Here is a 16,744-nt window from a genome sequence, read left to right as displayed (position 1 = left end):
CTGTACATCAGGGGACTGTCCCTCTTCCTTCCTTTATTCACTTCCTTTCAGAAAATATTTACTAAGGGCCTACCATCCATTAGGCACTGACAGAAGACAGAGCAAAAAGAAAATAACCCCCACCATGAAGTTTACAGGTAGGTGGAAGATTACCAATGAAATAATCCCACAACAGATAGGAAACCAATACTCTGAGGAGTGCCCTGAAAAGAGTTTAATAGGACGGGCTGGTGTTGTTGGGGAGGTGGGGGAAACACGGGAAGCTGAACTAGGAAAGAGTCAGGAGTCATACAGACATGGGACCACGCAGAATTCCAGGGACAAAGAAAGCCACACACATGGAAATGGAAGAAGATGTGAGGGAACATGTGAGGACCAGAGACTGAAAAAGGATATGAAGAGGTGCGTCACGGAGGCCTTGCTGAAGGAGAGTCCTTCCCCTGTTTCTAAGGACTGGTGGGAAGTCATTTGAGACATGCCAAGAAGGAGGGGGAGGTGTGAAATGATGAAATGTATTATTATTATTATTATTATTTTTAAGTCACTCTTTTTACTTAGTGCGAGTCAAAATGTCAACAGATCATGGATGGCAGGAGGGCCAGACAAATGAAGGTGGACAAGCCCAGAAATGAAGCCTTACGTACGTACTGGAGGAAGGACGCAGCAGAGGGAAGAAGGCTGGAAGGTTTATTGTTTGAGCAGTCTTATATGTGGCCATTCACCTCCCCATTTAGTCATATCTTTAAAAAATAGTATCAGAAAAAAAATTTTAAAAATCTTAATTAAAAATAGATATAAGATTTGACAGTAAGAATTGCTTCAGGTAAGAATCATCCACAAATGTTCAGTCTATGGGAGAAACATTTCAATGTGTGGTGCTGAGGATCAAAGCCAGGGCCTTATACAAGCCAGGCAAGAGCTCCACCACTGAGCACCATCCCAGCTATAGGAGAAACACTGATGAGGATAGGTGTGTTTACATGCTCTTAAAAGTGTTTTCCCCAAAGATGGCTAATTGTACAGAAATGGTTGAACACTTTAACCAGATGACAGAAGGGGGAAGATGGACATTTTGTGCCTCTGGATGTGATAATCTGAGGCAGCACAGGTAGCATCATGGCTTGGAATGCATAAGCTCCATCAATCAAAGACCTGAAGGAGACACTTTACCAAAAGGAGGTCTGTCTCATTCAAAAACTTCAATGGCATATCCACATGACCTATTAATTTCCTATTGCTGTTACAACAGTTCACCACAAAATTGGTGGCTTAAAAGAACACACATTTCTATTTAATAGTTCTTCAGGTGAGAGATACAAAATAGGTCTTAGAAGGCTGAAATCAAGCTGGGCACAGAGGCACATGCCTATAATCCCTGTGTTCAGGAGGCTGAGGCAGGAGGATGGCAAATTCAAAGCCAGCCTCAGCAACTTAGCGAGGGCTTAAACAATTTGACAAGACCTTGTCTCAAAATAAAATATAAATAGGGTTGGGGATGTGGCTTCATGATTACGTGACCCTGGGTTCAATCCCTGGTACAAAAAAAAAAAAAAAAAATTGAAGTGCTTCATTGTGGTTATGTATCTTCTAAAGGTGCTAAAGGAACTTTTTTTTTCCAGTTTTTGTAGCCTACCAATGTTCCTTGGCTTATTATGGTCCTTCCTCCTTAAAATCTATAAGAGTAACATTTTCAAATCTCCCTTTTCAGCTCTGATATACCTACCATCCTTTATAAAGATTCTCCTGTAAATTAGACTAGAACCACCCAGATAATCCAGAATAATATTCCTCTAACAACACTCTAAGTCACATCTGCAAACTCCCATTTGCCATAAAAGGTGATATATTCATAGGAGAAGACATTTTTGAGGAGCCATCATTATACTGATACTCAAGTGCAAATGATCCCAGACTGGATCTTATACCAGAAGAAAATAAATTTTTATAAAAGGGAGATAAAATTGAAAAACAGTCAATAGACTAAAGTATTATAATTATTGCTAAGTTTACTAAAATTGCAAATCTACTATAACTCAGAGAATCATTCGTTACTTAGGAAATCTATACTGGAGTATAAGAGGTAAATGGCCATGATGGACACAACTTATTCCAGGGGTTCAGGAAAAGAATAACACACGTGCACACACCAGAAAACAGTAGCTGATAAAGTAAATGAGGCAGAATGTTAAAAACAGGTGAATCTGGATTAAAGGGTATATGATATCCTTTGTATATGCTTGCAACTTTTCTGTAAATTTAAAATTATTTCCAAATAGAAAGGTAAAAGAAAACTGTGTGTATATAATTTACGTTAATTAAAAACCAAGGAAGAATTTTGACTCAAACAAGCAACTCATAGTTTATTTTGTGTTACAGACAACAGAATGAAATGCAGATGGGTGGCAGAAATTCAGCAACTCAATTTTTGTTCTTCCTACGATACCATTACAGGTAAATGAAAAGGCTAAGAAATGTTTAGATACTTTTAAGGTTAAGAAGTTAAAGGGAATCCTAACCACCTAGTAATATTATAGTTTTGAAGATTTTAAAATAGAATTGGTAATTATCATTGGATTTAAATACCAACTGGTTGATCACAACCTGTTATTTGCCAGAGGGAATCTGCTAGGTCATTTTCTAAGAAAGTCCTTAGGAAAGTAGAGTCCCCCTTTCAGCAGTACTTACCTGATTTTTAAAAGTAAAAGTTAACTGTATTCTATTCAAGAGCTTTTCTTCTGTCTAGTGCCTAAGGCAAAATTTTACTGCTTTGGCCCCAGGGAATCTTTCTGGCACCCATTCCCACTCCACCCTCTATTGTTTCAAGACAAAAGATAGGGCAGCAGCTGGGACTCTGACCACTGACAAATAATCAGAGGCCTCTCCACTGGGAAACTCCTCTGGTCTTGGCAGAAATGAACAGTTTTAAATGAAGGTAAAATAAAGGGTGAGACCCCAGTTTCTGCCCAAAGCCCTATGCACGGGCATGTTTTTCCTGCCAATTAGGGTGGCCAAGAACAATGTTTCTGCAGTAGTTCCAGGACAGCATGCCAAGATCAAATAATAGCGGACTTTTCTCAATTACAGAAACATGCACAAAAATATGTGGCCATAAATCGGCTTTATTTTTACAACTTTGGTTCTTGCTATCACCAGCCAACACTAAAATCTATGATTTAGCACCATCTACGATTATAGCAGCACAAAATAATCTATGTAGTTATTTTGTGGTTTAACAGTTATTTTGCAAAGAACTGCAGGATTGTTTGAGTAAATTTGGCAATTGCCATCTTAACCGCTGCTCTAGTCGGGAGCAGGGATGGTTCTTTGTGACCTAGAACCTTCTCTCCCAGCACTTTCCTCAGCATTTTTTTGAAATTGTTGGGATCCTCACTTTCTGCATCCCAGGGTTAAGGGTCAGAAGGCCTGGCTGGGGTTTCTTTCCAAGACTGTCGCTTTCTAGTTGTGTAACCTTAGGCAAAATACAAACCTCCCAGTGTATCACTTATAAAATAGGAATAATAATAGGATTCTACCGAATTCACAGGGTTTTTCTAGTCATCCAGAGAGAAAATGTATGAAATCATTTTGCAAATGGAAAAGGTTATAAAAAGACCAGGTAATCCCCACTCCCATCTCCAATGTAACCAAATTTTTCAAGCTTATAAGGTCATTGCCTAATTGATGTATGTGTGTTTCTTAAAGTGTTCAGCGAAGTGCTGGCTCTGTAGTTTTCCTTAACAAAACACTTGCTGAGCGAGTGATCAAAGGTCTGAACTAATAAACTTTCAGAATGCCATAATTCTGCACCTCTATTTCCAGAGAACTCTCCCTGCTTCAACAGACTTAGAGCTAGGTTTAAGGGTAACAAGTTTCCACATGAAGATTCATGTTCTAAAGAGTTCTAAAGAACTTCAGGCATTTCATGCTAAAATGTTTACTAATTAAATGTTTTTTAATTAGTAAATTATGTATATAGTAATTAATTAGTAATCATGTGTGTGTGTGTGTGTGTGTATGTGCGTGTAGCCATGAACACTGGCTACACTATATCACTGTAGGGTCTGAAGGCATTTAAAAGCACATAGTAATGTGTTTTTAAATTGGTAAATAATTTTGATTGATCCACAAAAGTTACTCAAAATATAAAACAACTTATACAAAGCCCATATACATTAAGTATTTGGTAAATTGTGGAAAGATGAGAGTTGCAGAGAAGAGAGTAGCCCAAATGGTTTTAAATTTTCTCCAAGAACCCAAATGAATGAGCATAAAACAACATGTTAAAAGCATGATGAAAAATATAAGTGGCAACTTTTAAATATCATTAACTTTATGTGTGTGTGTGTGTGTGTGTGTGGTACTGTGAATTAAAACCAGGGCCCTGCAAGCTCTCTACCACTAAGGTAAAATCCTCAGCCCCTACACTGAATTTCTGTTATTGTTTTTGTTTTGTTTTGTTAACTACATACAGTAGAATCAATTTTGATACAATTATAAAAACATGGAATATATCTTGTTCTAACTCAGACCCCATTTACTCTCCTTCCCCTTCCCTCTCTATTGATCTTTCTGCCACTTACCCATAGTTATTGTTTTTGAAATTAATTTTTTTGTGCTTATACACAATGGCGAAATTCACTGTGGCATATTCATATATGTGCATAGGAAAGTTAGGTCAGGTTCATTCCATTGTCTTTTCCTTTTCCCACCAGCTCTCCCTTCTTTTCATTCTCCTGTGTCTACTCCACTGAACTTCTATTTTTCCCCCCACTCCAATCTTATTGTGGGTTACCTTCCACATATCAGATAAAACATTCAACCTTTGGTTTTTCGGGATTGGCTTAATGTATGAAAAGCTCTATAGCTTATGTACGGATGCATACTTTTTAGTAAAGCATAAGAGCAGGCAGGGTTACTTATTTATATCTTTCACACAACTCCAGGGATGGTGTCCTTGGCCCAACATGGGAAAACATGCACTGAAATGAAAAATTCTAGCTCAGAATAACTGTTATCACTAAGAAAAAGTTGGAAGTCATGGTATAGGGAAAAAGCAAACACAGGCTTTAGTGATTATGTTTCCTCCAGGGGAAATCTATTTGAAGCCAATATTGCACAATGGGTAGGTCTGATAAACTCTGATATGTGTGTGTGTGTGTGTGTGTGTGTGTGTGTGTGTGTGTAATGCTGTTCTTTCTGCTTGAAAAATTTCTTAATGTACAAAACAAAATTTTTAAATTTCAGTAAAAATGTATTATAATCATAAGCATAGACTTTTAAGATTCAAAGAATCTACTGTACTGCTAATATGTTCAGAAATAAAATGTTTCATATTCTCAAATTAAATAGGAATGATAGAGATTTATATGAGTCTTCAGGTAAGAAAACCATGACATAATTTTACACTCAAACCTTTTTGAGAGAAGATCAGGGAAAAAGAATTATATGGCCAGACCTAAAGAAGGTGACCTTATTTCCTCTATGTACAAGTCTAAGGCATGTGTGCTGAAATGATCACTGATAAAGTTTGGCAGTTGCTTGAGGGAAAAAAAAATGTTTTGAAAGTCAAATTTTGAAGATACTTTTTTTCCAGTCATGACAATTAGCAACGCCCTAAACAGTAGGCAATTTCTTATCTGATTTCCTATCTGATACAAAGGATCCCATATCTTCTTTCAGTTACCAAAATGAGACTTGGAGATGTACAGTTTACATACCAAAACGTCCATCCCGGTGACATAGTTGAGGGTTATCAGATAGTCTTTTGGAAGATTTGCCACCTACAGAGATAAAAAGAGAGAAAGAGAGAGATTTCAAACACATCATTTAGTTGTATTATTTATCCTCCATTTCTCTTTGTAGTCAAACACACTCTCCAAAAAACAAATTCAGTTATGAGTAACTACACCTACTGAGTTTCGGAAACATGATACAAATTTCAACTTCCATTTGTAGTCTTGGAATTCTCAACTAGAATTATTGTCTAACTTATTCCTCCATAGAATTAGTAATAAAGTATGCTCTTTTAGTCAGTGATTCTCAAAGTAAGAGCTCAAAGTAAAATTTTACCATCAACAGGAAGCTGCTAGCAATGCAAATTTGAGGGCCATATCAGACTACTGAATTGTAACAGGTCCTGCATTCATTCTGGTGGATGCTCAAGTTGATTTTGAAGACATCCGACCCCATCGGCCTGTCTCTCAAGATGTCTTTTCCCCACAGGAAGCTGAGATCATATGCATGTTTGCAGGACTAGGTCATCTCTTACAAGTCTTTCACAACATAAGCCATATGCTCCATTTTGGCTTTGCCAATAGCTTCTAGAATCTGAGAACAACTTGGTAAGACAACCATCCAGGTAAAGGCATTAGGAGTCAGAGGGGAGCCAAAATAGGAACTGGTTCCACTGTGCTCCCATCATCCAACTGCCAGTGGTACCAACTCACACTCATTTTACTGTTGCACTGATACACCTGGTTGTTGGCTCCTTCTTCAGTTCACTTAATGATACAATAGTAAAAGTGTCTTTATTGAATATTTCCTGTGTGCCAAGCACTTTAAACTGCATTAACACAGATGAAGAAACAGAGGTTCAACGAGGTCAAGTAATTTGAATAAGGTTACATGGCCACTAGGCATTAAGTCAGGACTAAAATCCAGGCCCAATAGCAGAGCCTCCCTTGCCTCACTACACAACTTCATCACCTCTCTAGACACCTGCCCTGAGTATATGCCACTGTGAAGTCTCCACCGTTATCTCTCTTCATGTCATCCCCAGTAAAAGAGTAGAATCCTTAGTGCCTATTGGAAACATATCTAGGTGGCTACAGAACCTGGCATTTTTGTTTTAGGGATTGTCTTTCTTGCCCTTTACACTTAATTTTCTTCCTATTAATCAACTGGCGTCCTGCCATTCTTTCATACTTCCTTTTGTCTTCTGAAGCTCCATCCCCACCTTTGAAAAGCGAAATGACCTAGTAATTTTACATAAGCCCTGGTAGCAAAGACACAATGGACACCTTTGCAGGTGTGAAAGCTGGAATATGAGACTGAGCAGCAATATGCTTTTTCATTAGGAACCAACCATGTAAACTGAAGCCATGCCACATGCAGCAGAACGGAGCAGGGATTCTGATTGAACATGAGCTGTCAACCATCTAGCCTGTTCCGAAGCACAATTTACACTATTTAAAAAAATCTAAATATACAATCAACTGAGTAAATATTACTAAAACTTAGATTCAGCATACATATCTAAAAGGTAGAAAAAATATAAAGAATATGCTAGATAATTCCATTTGGTGAGTAATTCATATACAAAATTTGATTCAAAGAAGCCAAAGACAGTTTACAAGAAGTTTTCTGACCATGATGCTGAACTCTCCACACTGTTATCGTTTGGGGGATGTTTCTGAATGAAGCTGATTTATTGACATTTAATTTGTAGTGGGATTTTAGAAAATACTATTTTTGAAAAGTGCTTTACTATTTATAAATTTCCATATATAGTCTCTACTACAACCCACATGACTTATCTTAGTAAGTTTATATTACAAATGAGGACAGAGAGCTGGAGAGGTTATCTGGCATCTCCAAGGTCATAGGCATCAGGAGTAACTACTAGAAGCAGGATGTAAACTTGGCTTTATGAGCTGGTGCCCTGCACACTGAGCTACAGAGTCGTTCCCTGTAACGACTTTCTTAGCTTTCATTGGTTCGTTTCCAATTATATTTGGAAGAGAACTTAGAAAGTCAAACTGTAGATATTTATGGTCATTTCACACATTAATATATTACTGTCTAAGCACTTACAGTATGTCAAATAGCATTCAGAAAACACAAATAACCTTGCTATAAATTCAGCTTCTCTGAGGTATATTGATCACTGTGCAAAGTTTTATAGAGTAGAGGGAGACTTTAGCATGGCACTTAGAAGATGTTCCTTAGAAGCATTATTTGATGTTGGGGCTGACAGCACAGGTTCTGAAAACAGACTGCTTATACTGGATCCTAGTGTTGCTACATGCTAACTCAGAAGTCTTGGGCAAGTTCTTCATCTATGTTAACCTCATTTTCCACATGTATGAAATAGAAATTATAAAAGAATCTATCCAATAGTTCTATAAGGATTAAATAACCTTCATGAAAAGAATGGATATAAGTGTCAATGAGTATTAAATGCAATGATGTAGGATATTCTAAATATAGGTCATGTGCAAAGGCAATGAATTAAAAGCTCATGAGGTGTTTGGGGCCAACTAGATAAGATCTAGGAAATACACCAGGGGGTTGGGGATGTAGCTCAGTGCTTTCCTAGCATGCACAAGGCTCTGGGTTCAGTATTTAAAAAAAAAAAAAAGAATCAGCCGGGCATAGTAGTGTACACCTAGTATCCCAGCCACTCAGGAAGCTGAGGCAGGAAGACAGGAAGATCACAAGTTCAAGGCCAGCCTTGACAATTTAGAAAGACTTTGTCTTAAAAAGGGGGAAGGTACTGTGGATGTAGCTCAGAGATAGAACCCTCCTGGGCTCAATCCCCTGTAAAAAATAAATGAAGAAAGAAAAGAAAGAAACTATATTAAGTTAAGTCCCGTAACTATATTAGAGAGAGGCTTACTGAATGCTGGCCTAAGGGGATCAAATGGGAGGTTTTGAGATTCACTAGGAACAGTTCTAATATTAGGACTCCAGAGCAAGTTCCTCAGCCTTAGGCACATCACATTGCCTCTGTGGACCTTCTGCTCCTTTCTGTACAACAAAGAGAGTGAACTAGATAATTACTAAAATTCAGTCTGGTTTAACTTTGTTTTAAAAGGACAGTGCCACACTGAATGTGGCAGGCAGAGAAAAAGCATGACAGCAATATTTAGGAAGATTAGTCTGGAAGGATGGATTGAAGGTCGAGAGAGAACAGAGATAGGCAGAAAGTTAACAAACTACTAGTAAAGTGCTAGAAATGTGTTAAATCTTGATACAGCGACTAGAAGTCTCTAGAAAAGCAGAACGTGGCCTACATTCCATGGAGATACCCTGTTGATAGATTTAAATAGCTAAGTAACTAAAGCTACATATTTAAATCTACTCGATTAAATTAAGTTCAGGGTTAAAAATGGGGGAGTGATTTAATTGAAGAAGTTAATTAATAGGAAATTTTACCAAAGGTCAAAATTATTCCAAATGGCTTTGATTTGGAGCACAAGGATGTCAGTATTATGCCAGACTATAAAATCTATAAAATTGCAGAAACAAGTTACTTGATGATGGGCTAACTTTATTAGAAGGGCCCCATTTGCTATCTTCTTTGGATGTTGGATGTTGTGAGGATTGACCATACTCAGTGATACTGGGGGAAAAAACAAAAACAAAAACAAAAAAAAACTGAAAACAAGAGCAGAGTTCAGAAAATGATAGAAACTCATCCAAGAAAAATTCTTTGTGAGACAAATTAGCACTGGCTGCATATCAAACCCTACAGGTATCTGGACTCGAGAGAAAAAACTCAAAGGTCAGAAGGCTTAACTCCCTCTCCTTCTCTTGAGGTCACTGATCTAAAGTCTTTGGATCTCAGTGATTTCAATGTGGTCCTTAAGTCTCATGAAGTCAGCAGCCACATGGACATCTGTGGCAAGACCTTTACTAGTCTCAGTTGTCACTCATAAGCCCAAGGGAGGAATCAAAATGTAGTAGTGACTCATGATCCTCTTGACACTATTTATGAAATGTTAAGTGTTATCTCAACATTTAGGGAAATTAGTTCACATTTCACAGTCTCATCAGACCAAACAACATTCATGGACGTAGAAGAGAAAAAAAAAAAAATTAACACTTCTATCCAAATACATAGTTCACAGGAAGATGCTTTTTTTGTTTGTTTCTCTTGAGAAATTATTTCCCATTAATACTGACGAAAGCATCTAACTTACTAGGCAAATCACCTGTAGTTTTCAAAGGTATCTGGATAGAGTTTTTTTTTTTTTTTCCTTTTTTGAAAGGTAACTCAGTGATTTAAAAGAATATTAAAATGACAACTTCAAAAGGCTTGTTTCAGTGAGAAATGCCTAGTTTCTTATCAAATAGAAGATTAAAAACTTTTTAAAAAGATTTTTCGTCTATTTCATAGTGCTATGGGTTAAACAAGGTTTATTCCCTCTGAAACTTATGCTGAAATTTAATCTCCATTATGAGATACTAAGAGGTGGGATCTGGGGGACCTTCAAAAGGTGGTTAGGACTCTGCTCTCAGGGAATGTATTAATTTATTTGTGTAATTAATGAGTTAATGGGTGACCTCAAGAATGGGTCTATTATAAAAGCCAGTTTGATGAGGTCTGGCTCTGGCTCCCTGTCTCTTGTCATGTGACACACTGTTGCCTGGGGACTCTACCACAAGAAGGCATCACCAGATGTGGCCCTTCAATCTTGTGCTAGAACTGTGAGCCAAAGTAAATCTTTTTATAACTTACCAAGGCTGAGGTATTTTCTTATTAGCAAGAGAAAATAAGACAATATATACAACTTATGATGACTACAATTAAGTAGTATTAACAGAGCTTCTACAATATGATAGCTTCCTAATCACAATAAGGTAATTATTACTCTGGAAATATAAGTCAATATATTACAATGGTAGTTCATAAAACACAGTATAAACTTTCATCTCAGTGTACTGGGAATGCATTATAATAGAAACTGAGTTCTTGTGCTTCAAAGACAAGGAGGTCTTAGGCTACAATCCATGGTATATTTTATTAATATATGACCTTGGAGAGTAAAATGACCTTTGCCTGGCACCTGGATACTCACAGCATTACTACCAGTTTAAAAAGGCATGGAGCAGCAAGAAATAGCATCAAGTGTTTTATCATTTGGAGGAAGATAAAAATTTTGTTTTCTCGTGATGAGATTTATGTGAATGGTAAGATAGCAAGACACCTAGACAGTTTTTATCAATGTTTTTAAAAATATTTTTGTCAAAGTATTAGAAGTCTTGAAATGAGCTTTAAATAAACTTATACTCACTACAGTAGCAGAAATTGAAATGTTAAATATTACAATCCAACAAAAATAAACTTCAAAAACTATTCATTTAACAAACTATTGCTCTTCAAAGATCAAACCACAATATATGAGACCTCTACTTTTAAAAAGAAGACATGCTTATGTCATTTGAAGAAAGGCTTAGAATTCACCTAGAAATCCTTCACTAGAATGCAAAGGCAATTCAATTTGAAAAACATACTTTTTGAAGAAAAATAAAAATCAAAGTTAATCACAATAGTCCAAAGTGTTAAAATTGGCTATCTGAGGATATATTATCACTTCTCATTATGTTAATCTCCAAAGTCATGTACTGATATAATCAACTTAAAATAAGAGTCTACCACAAGACCAGGAAAACTATGGGCTCTTTTGTTCCAATTCTAGGCTACTGACTTGTAGGCTGACCTTGAAGACAGTAATTCAACTTCACCTTTATAATATGGTGATGGAACAGCAACCTACTTTTAAGAACATTTTGAGAAAGACAAATACATCATTCGACAGATATTTAAAGACAATTTTTTTAAAAGAAAGCCACATTTAATTAAATTCCCCCCAAATGAAGAAAAAACATCACAAACAAAAGAAAGAGTAGGGAAAACTAATTTCAACTATTTCAATATTTGGATTCCTCTCTACATGAACACTGACAAGTATTAAAAGCTGTACCCTAACTATACATAGACACCACTTTTTAACATTTGATTCACCCTCTTCCCAGATACTTGACTCTTTCCTTAGGTTGGTCTGAGTTTGCCATTTAAAACAAGTCTTGCAACATATTTCAGAAACAAAGCAAAATGTTCTGTAAATAGATGAACTATTATGCTAAGTAAACATGCCAGAAGGATTTCAAATAAAAACCATGGGGACTGTAGGGGCAGTACAAAGTGTCCAAGAAGAAATTAAAAAAAAAATGTAAAGCCATAAATCATGTGCTTCAATGACATGAGAATCACCCCAAGCAAACAAACTTAAGGTTTGTGGGGTATACTACAAGTTGTCACCTAATTCAAGGGCAGAACTGGTAGAGAATGCAAAGAAATGAGCACAGTTGAAGAAATTACTATAAGCACAAGGAAAAACATTACTGGAAGCTTTCCCACAAATAAAATGTACCAAGGTTATGCCTGCAGAGCAAATTCCTCTTATTCTGTACAACCTCCTTCAGTCCAGGCATTACTGAACTATGCCAAGAAGTACACCATTATGAAGAAATACCATTACAGGATGAGATTATTTAAAACTGAGCGTTCTCTAATTTAGTAGTTTTTCTCTTCTCTGCAGTCCCGGACTTCTCTGAGATTTGATGAAAGGGACACTCTCTTTCCTCATAATGAAGTTTACAAGACCTAGATTAAGAATTATTGATCATGTCCATGTTCCTAATTTTAAAACTCAGGAAACTGAATCTTAGAGAGGGTCAGTCGTCTTTCTGAAGTCTGACAGTCAGGTAATCCTGCAGAGGCAGTATTCAAATAACCTGCTATTCCTGACTTCATCAAGATGCTTTGCCCTTCCATTCGTCAGAGAAATGCTAGGACAGGGGCCACATACCTCAACAGTCATGCATGTTGTTGTTTGAATTAGTAAAATGAATGAGTTAGGATGGGAGCCCTAACTTCTGAGCAAATTATTGTCTTGTGGGGTACTCGTTGGAAGCATCAAAGTTCCTACAGCCCGTCTTCACAAGGTGACATTCAGTATTTCTGCAGTAGTGTCCTTGTAGCTGTATTTAAATAAGTACCTAAGAGACTGTGACTGGATGATTCTTGAGTGATATCTGACTAACTCTGGTTAAAGAGGAACTGTCATGCATTCTTAAACTTGAATCTTTTTTCATACCAAGTCTTATTTGGAAACTGACATACATAAACAAAAGGTGAATGGCTCTAGTGGCCAGTTTGAAAACTACTCTTCCTGCAGACAGCACTGGAAATGGGACCAGGAGCTGGGTTTCACCACCCTTGGGTCTCAGTTTCTTTCTTTCTTTATAAAGAAGATTGTTTAGATTATCTCTAAATTGGCTTCCAGATCCAATATCCTGTGATCTTACAAATACCACCACTATTACTACCATTGTGAATAGCTAAGATTTGGAGGGCACTTAACTATGTTTCAGCCACTGTTCTTCTGACTTAATTCTCACAATTACTCTAATAAGATTAAGTATTATTAATCTCTCTATCATAACTGACAAGGAAACAGAGGCACAAAGAGAACATGTGATCAACATATTAAACATATTTTATTGAGAAGGCTTATCTCCCAGTGCTCTGAGCTCAAAGGATTTTTTTTTTATACTTTTCTACATCCTCCTCTACAAAACACAGGCTGTGAATTGTGTAGGTCTTTAGTCAATGACAAGTGTTCTTCTGAACCCTATTTTTTATTAACTTGACTTATTTTCAAGTGACTTATTTTAAAATATTGCACAAAGAAAACATAATATTTTTTACTAGAGAAACTCTTAAAATTGTTTTCCCCTGAGTCAACTGCTAGGAGGAAATCCCCATCTTTATTTTTTTTTAAATCTTATTGATTTGACATTTGCCCTTGGAGTAAGGAATATTATAGTTTACTGTCAGTGTTAATTAAGATCCCTTTATGGGCACTCCTTTCTCATCTTATGAATGTTTCTTGCCATTTCTTATTTTATCAGCCGATTGGTAACAGGTTGATAATAAGCAGATGGTTAAAGACAAGAATAGAAAATCTTGCAAGATGCTTGTAAAACCTACCTATGCTACCTGAAAACATCAGTTTGACATTCATAGGAAGTAGTGCTTATTAAGTCATATTCCTGAAATACTTTGAAAATAATAATGCCTGACAGCAATTTTTCTTAAGTATCATGTTAGTCCCAGATATGTTCAGTCTGTGGTGAGATACATCATCATCTTCACCTATGCCTCACTGGACCCTAAATTCATGAAATTTGCTCCTTAGGACAGAGCAAGTCTCCTCAGCTCATTCTCAGTTCCAAGGTTATACAGGCTGCTCCACAAAAGTTGCAATTTCCCAGTGACCTACTTTAGGCATACTTTGGAGTTTTGCATTACCCTGACATTCTTATGAATCTATGCAATACAGGAGTAACTGGCCATAATACCAACTCAAGTTAATTTAGGGTTGAGATGCATTTTGTTCTCTAAACTTGACAGAATAGACCATCTATAGCAATGCTTCTTAAATCTCCTTTCAAAAAGTCATGAAAAATGTAGATGCCTGAAATCTTTCCTAGACTTGTTGACTCAGTTTCAGTTCCTTGGAGTAGGGCCTAGGTACCTGTAATTTTTTTTTTTTGGCAGGGGTAACCAGGAATTAAACTCAGGGGCACTCAACCACTGAGCACTTCCCCAGCCCTATTTTATATTTTATTTAGAGACAGGGTCTCACTGAGTTGCTTAGCACCTTGCTGTTGCTAAGGCTGGCTTTGAACTCATGATTCTCCTGCCTCAGCCTCCCAAGCCACTGGGATTACAGGCATGTGCCACTGTGCCCAGCTGCCTGTAAGTTTAATAAGCACTCAGATGCCATTGATGCTCAAGGTGGAGTCCATCACATCCACATTCACCCAAGCATTCAACGATCACCTTCTAACAGACAAAAAATTTAGAATATAAATACATATTGTCTGTTTAGTATTGTTTCTTGGGTAATAAACTAACAAGAAACTTAGAGGAGAGGATCATCATCTACGGTTTTAAAACTCACTTTCCCCTTGCTAGGCATGATGGTGTACTACTATAATCTTGGTAACTTGGGAGGCTGAGGCAGAAAAATCATGAGTTTGAGGCAAACTAGTGTAACTTAGTGACATCCCATGTCAAAATAAAAAATAAATATAAAAGGACTGAAGATGTAGTTCAGTGGTAAAATGTCCCCGGGTTCAATCCCCAGTACAAAATTCAATCCCCAGTACAAAATGAACAAATATACAAACTGATCTCCAAACAAACAAAAAACCCCACTTTCCCTCATTCCTGTCCTTAATACCTAGCTGCATATATAGTAGGCAAAAGTTATATTGTTTTGCTTGCCAGTCCATCAAGTAAACATATGGATACATCTTCAGCAGCTGCATGAAACAACACATCTAGGTATCTATCTATATATTTTGTAGTCCTGGGGATTGAACCTAGGGCTACATGCATGCTAGACAAAGAATGCTTTTAAGCCTAGACAGTCTGGGCATCCTAGATATTATGTGTGTGTGTGTGTGTGTGTGTGTGTGTGTGTTATTTTTCTAATTCTGAATTAAGGCTAAGCAAGTCAGACTTCTGTTTATAAGTTTTAGTATAAACCCTAAATAAAACACATAAGCCAGGAATGTATATCGAAAGCAAGAAGGATAAACAAAGCCCCCTCTATTTTGTAGACTATTATCTCAGTATGTATACTTTCTTTCTTTTCTCCATACAACAATCCTCATTTCTTCCCTATTGTAACACTAACTATGTTCTCTAGTCAATAGCAGACTGGTCCCTAACTGGCTATTTTGAACCAGGAATTTACAGAAATGCTTCTCAAACCTTGTTCATCTTAACTCATACACTGTAGTCCAAATGAGTATGCCCTCCATCAAGAGAGTTGGAAGCATGCACTCCAGATGTGCTATGCTCTCTCTAGCTGGAGTCTTAAAAGCAGCAAAGCAGGAAGCTGGCAGTGCCCAAGGGGCACCAGTGCACAAAGACTCTTGCTGAGGGAAGAGTTCTAGTGTGACAAAAGTGGGAAGGGACTCTGTTCCATATGTGGCAATAAATCATCATTCCTCCAGGTCCAACTGAAGAGGAGGAAACATCACCCATATGTGACAGGGTGTTCATGCCGAACAGGAGAGAGTGGCCACCTCAGATCTATTGTTAGAGAAGAGCAGAAAGGCATATGGAAAAGACAGACAATGAGGAGCCCACTCAAGAGATAATGGACAAACTGGGGCTGGACTTCAGCACATAGTGACCTCTCAAGGATCCTTTGCTGCCATTGACTGAGGAGACAAAACTAGCAAAGAAATCACCATTATGGTATACAAGGGCCAATTGAACCACCAAATCCTCCTTGAGTATTTCCCTATCTGCTCTCTAGAAGACCTTCAGAATAACTCAATGATTCCTTTTCTTGTTAGAAAAATATAAAATTTGAGACAAGAAAAACAAAATCTCTGATTGACAAGCACGAGACAAAGATAATTAAAAGCACACCCTATGTCTTACTTACCAATTTTGTGATGTCTTTTACATTATCAGTCACAGGATTCCCACAGATCCCTTTAGTTTTGACCAGAGGATTAAACAGGAGCAGTTGAAGATAAATGCAAGTGATAATCCAAGTCTAAACAAAAACAGAAACATTTCTTGGTGAATATCAGTTAAAACTCTGTAATCATATAAACTATTTACTATTTACATATTATGCCTTGATGTGGACAAGGCCAATCTACTATATAGATTTGTTTAAAAAGCTATTGGCATAAATGCAATTAAATGCTAAGCATTCAAACTATTCTCACCAAACTAAAATGCAAAACAAACAAACAAACCTCCCAGTTAAAATCTTATCTGAATTACTCTTTCAATGACATTACTGTTAATTTGTCAAAAGCTCTCTACAGCCAATTTCCTAATGGCAATTAGGAATGAACTTGTAGCAACATGTGAAGGACTTATCACTTAGGATGACTTCTAAAAACCAGGGAATGTATA

General features: G+C 37.0%; 1 protein-coding gene across 2 annotated transcripts in view; it reads right to left on the bottom strand.

Annotated features, from left to right (window-relative positions):
* Kitlg (KIT ligand) overlaps nucleotides 1-16,744 on the bottom strand; it is an 84,131-nt gene that overhangs the window by 33,298 nt on the left and 34,089 nt on the right. For both annotated transcript variants that reach the window (XM_026397242.2, XM_026397250.2), the window contains exons 2-3: nucleotides 16,260-16,373; nucleotides 5,718-5,780 (exon numbers count right to left, since the gene is read on the bottom strand). In XM_026397242.2, the coding sequence (XP_026253027.1) occupies nucleotides 5,718-5,780; nucleotides 16,260-16,373 (177 nt within the window). The remainder of the gene's footprint in view (nucleotides 1-5,717; nucleotides 5,781-16,259; nucleotides 16,374-16,744) is intronic.

The sequence above is a fragment of the Urocitellus parryii genome, chromosome 5 (assembly GCF_045843805.1).
Source record: "Urocitellus parryii isolate mUroPar1 chromosome 5, mUroPar1.hap1, whole genome shotgun sequence".
In the NCBI taxonomy this organism is placed as follows: Eukaryota; Metazoa; Chordata; class Mammalia; order Rodentia; family Sciuridae; genus Urocitellus; species Urocitellus parryii.
This window is presented reverse-complemented; position numbering and strand designations above follow the sequence as displayed.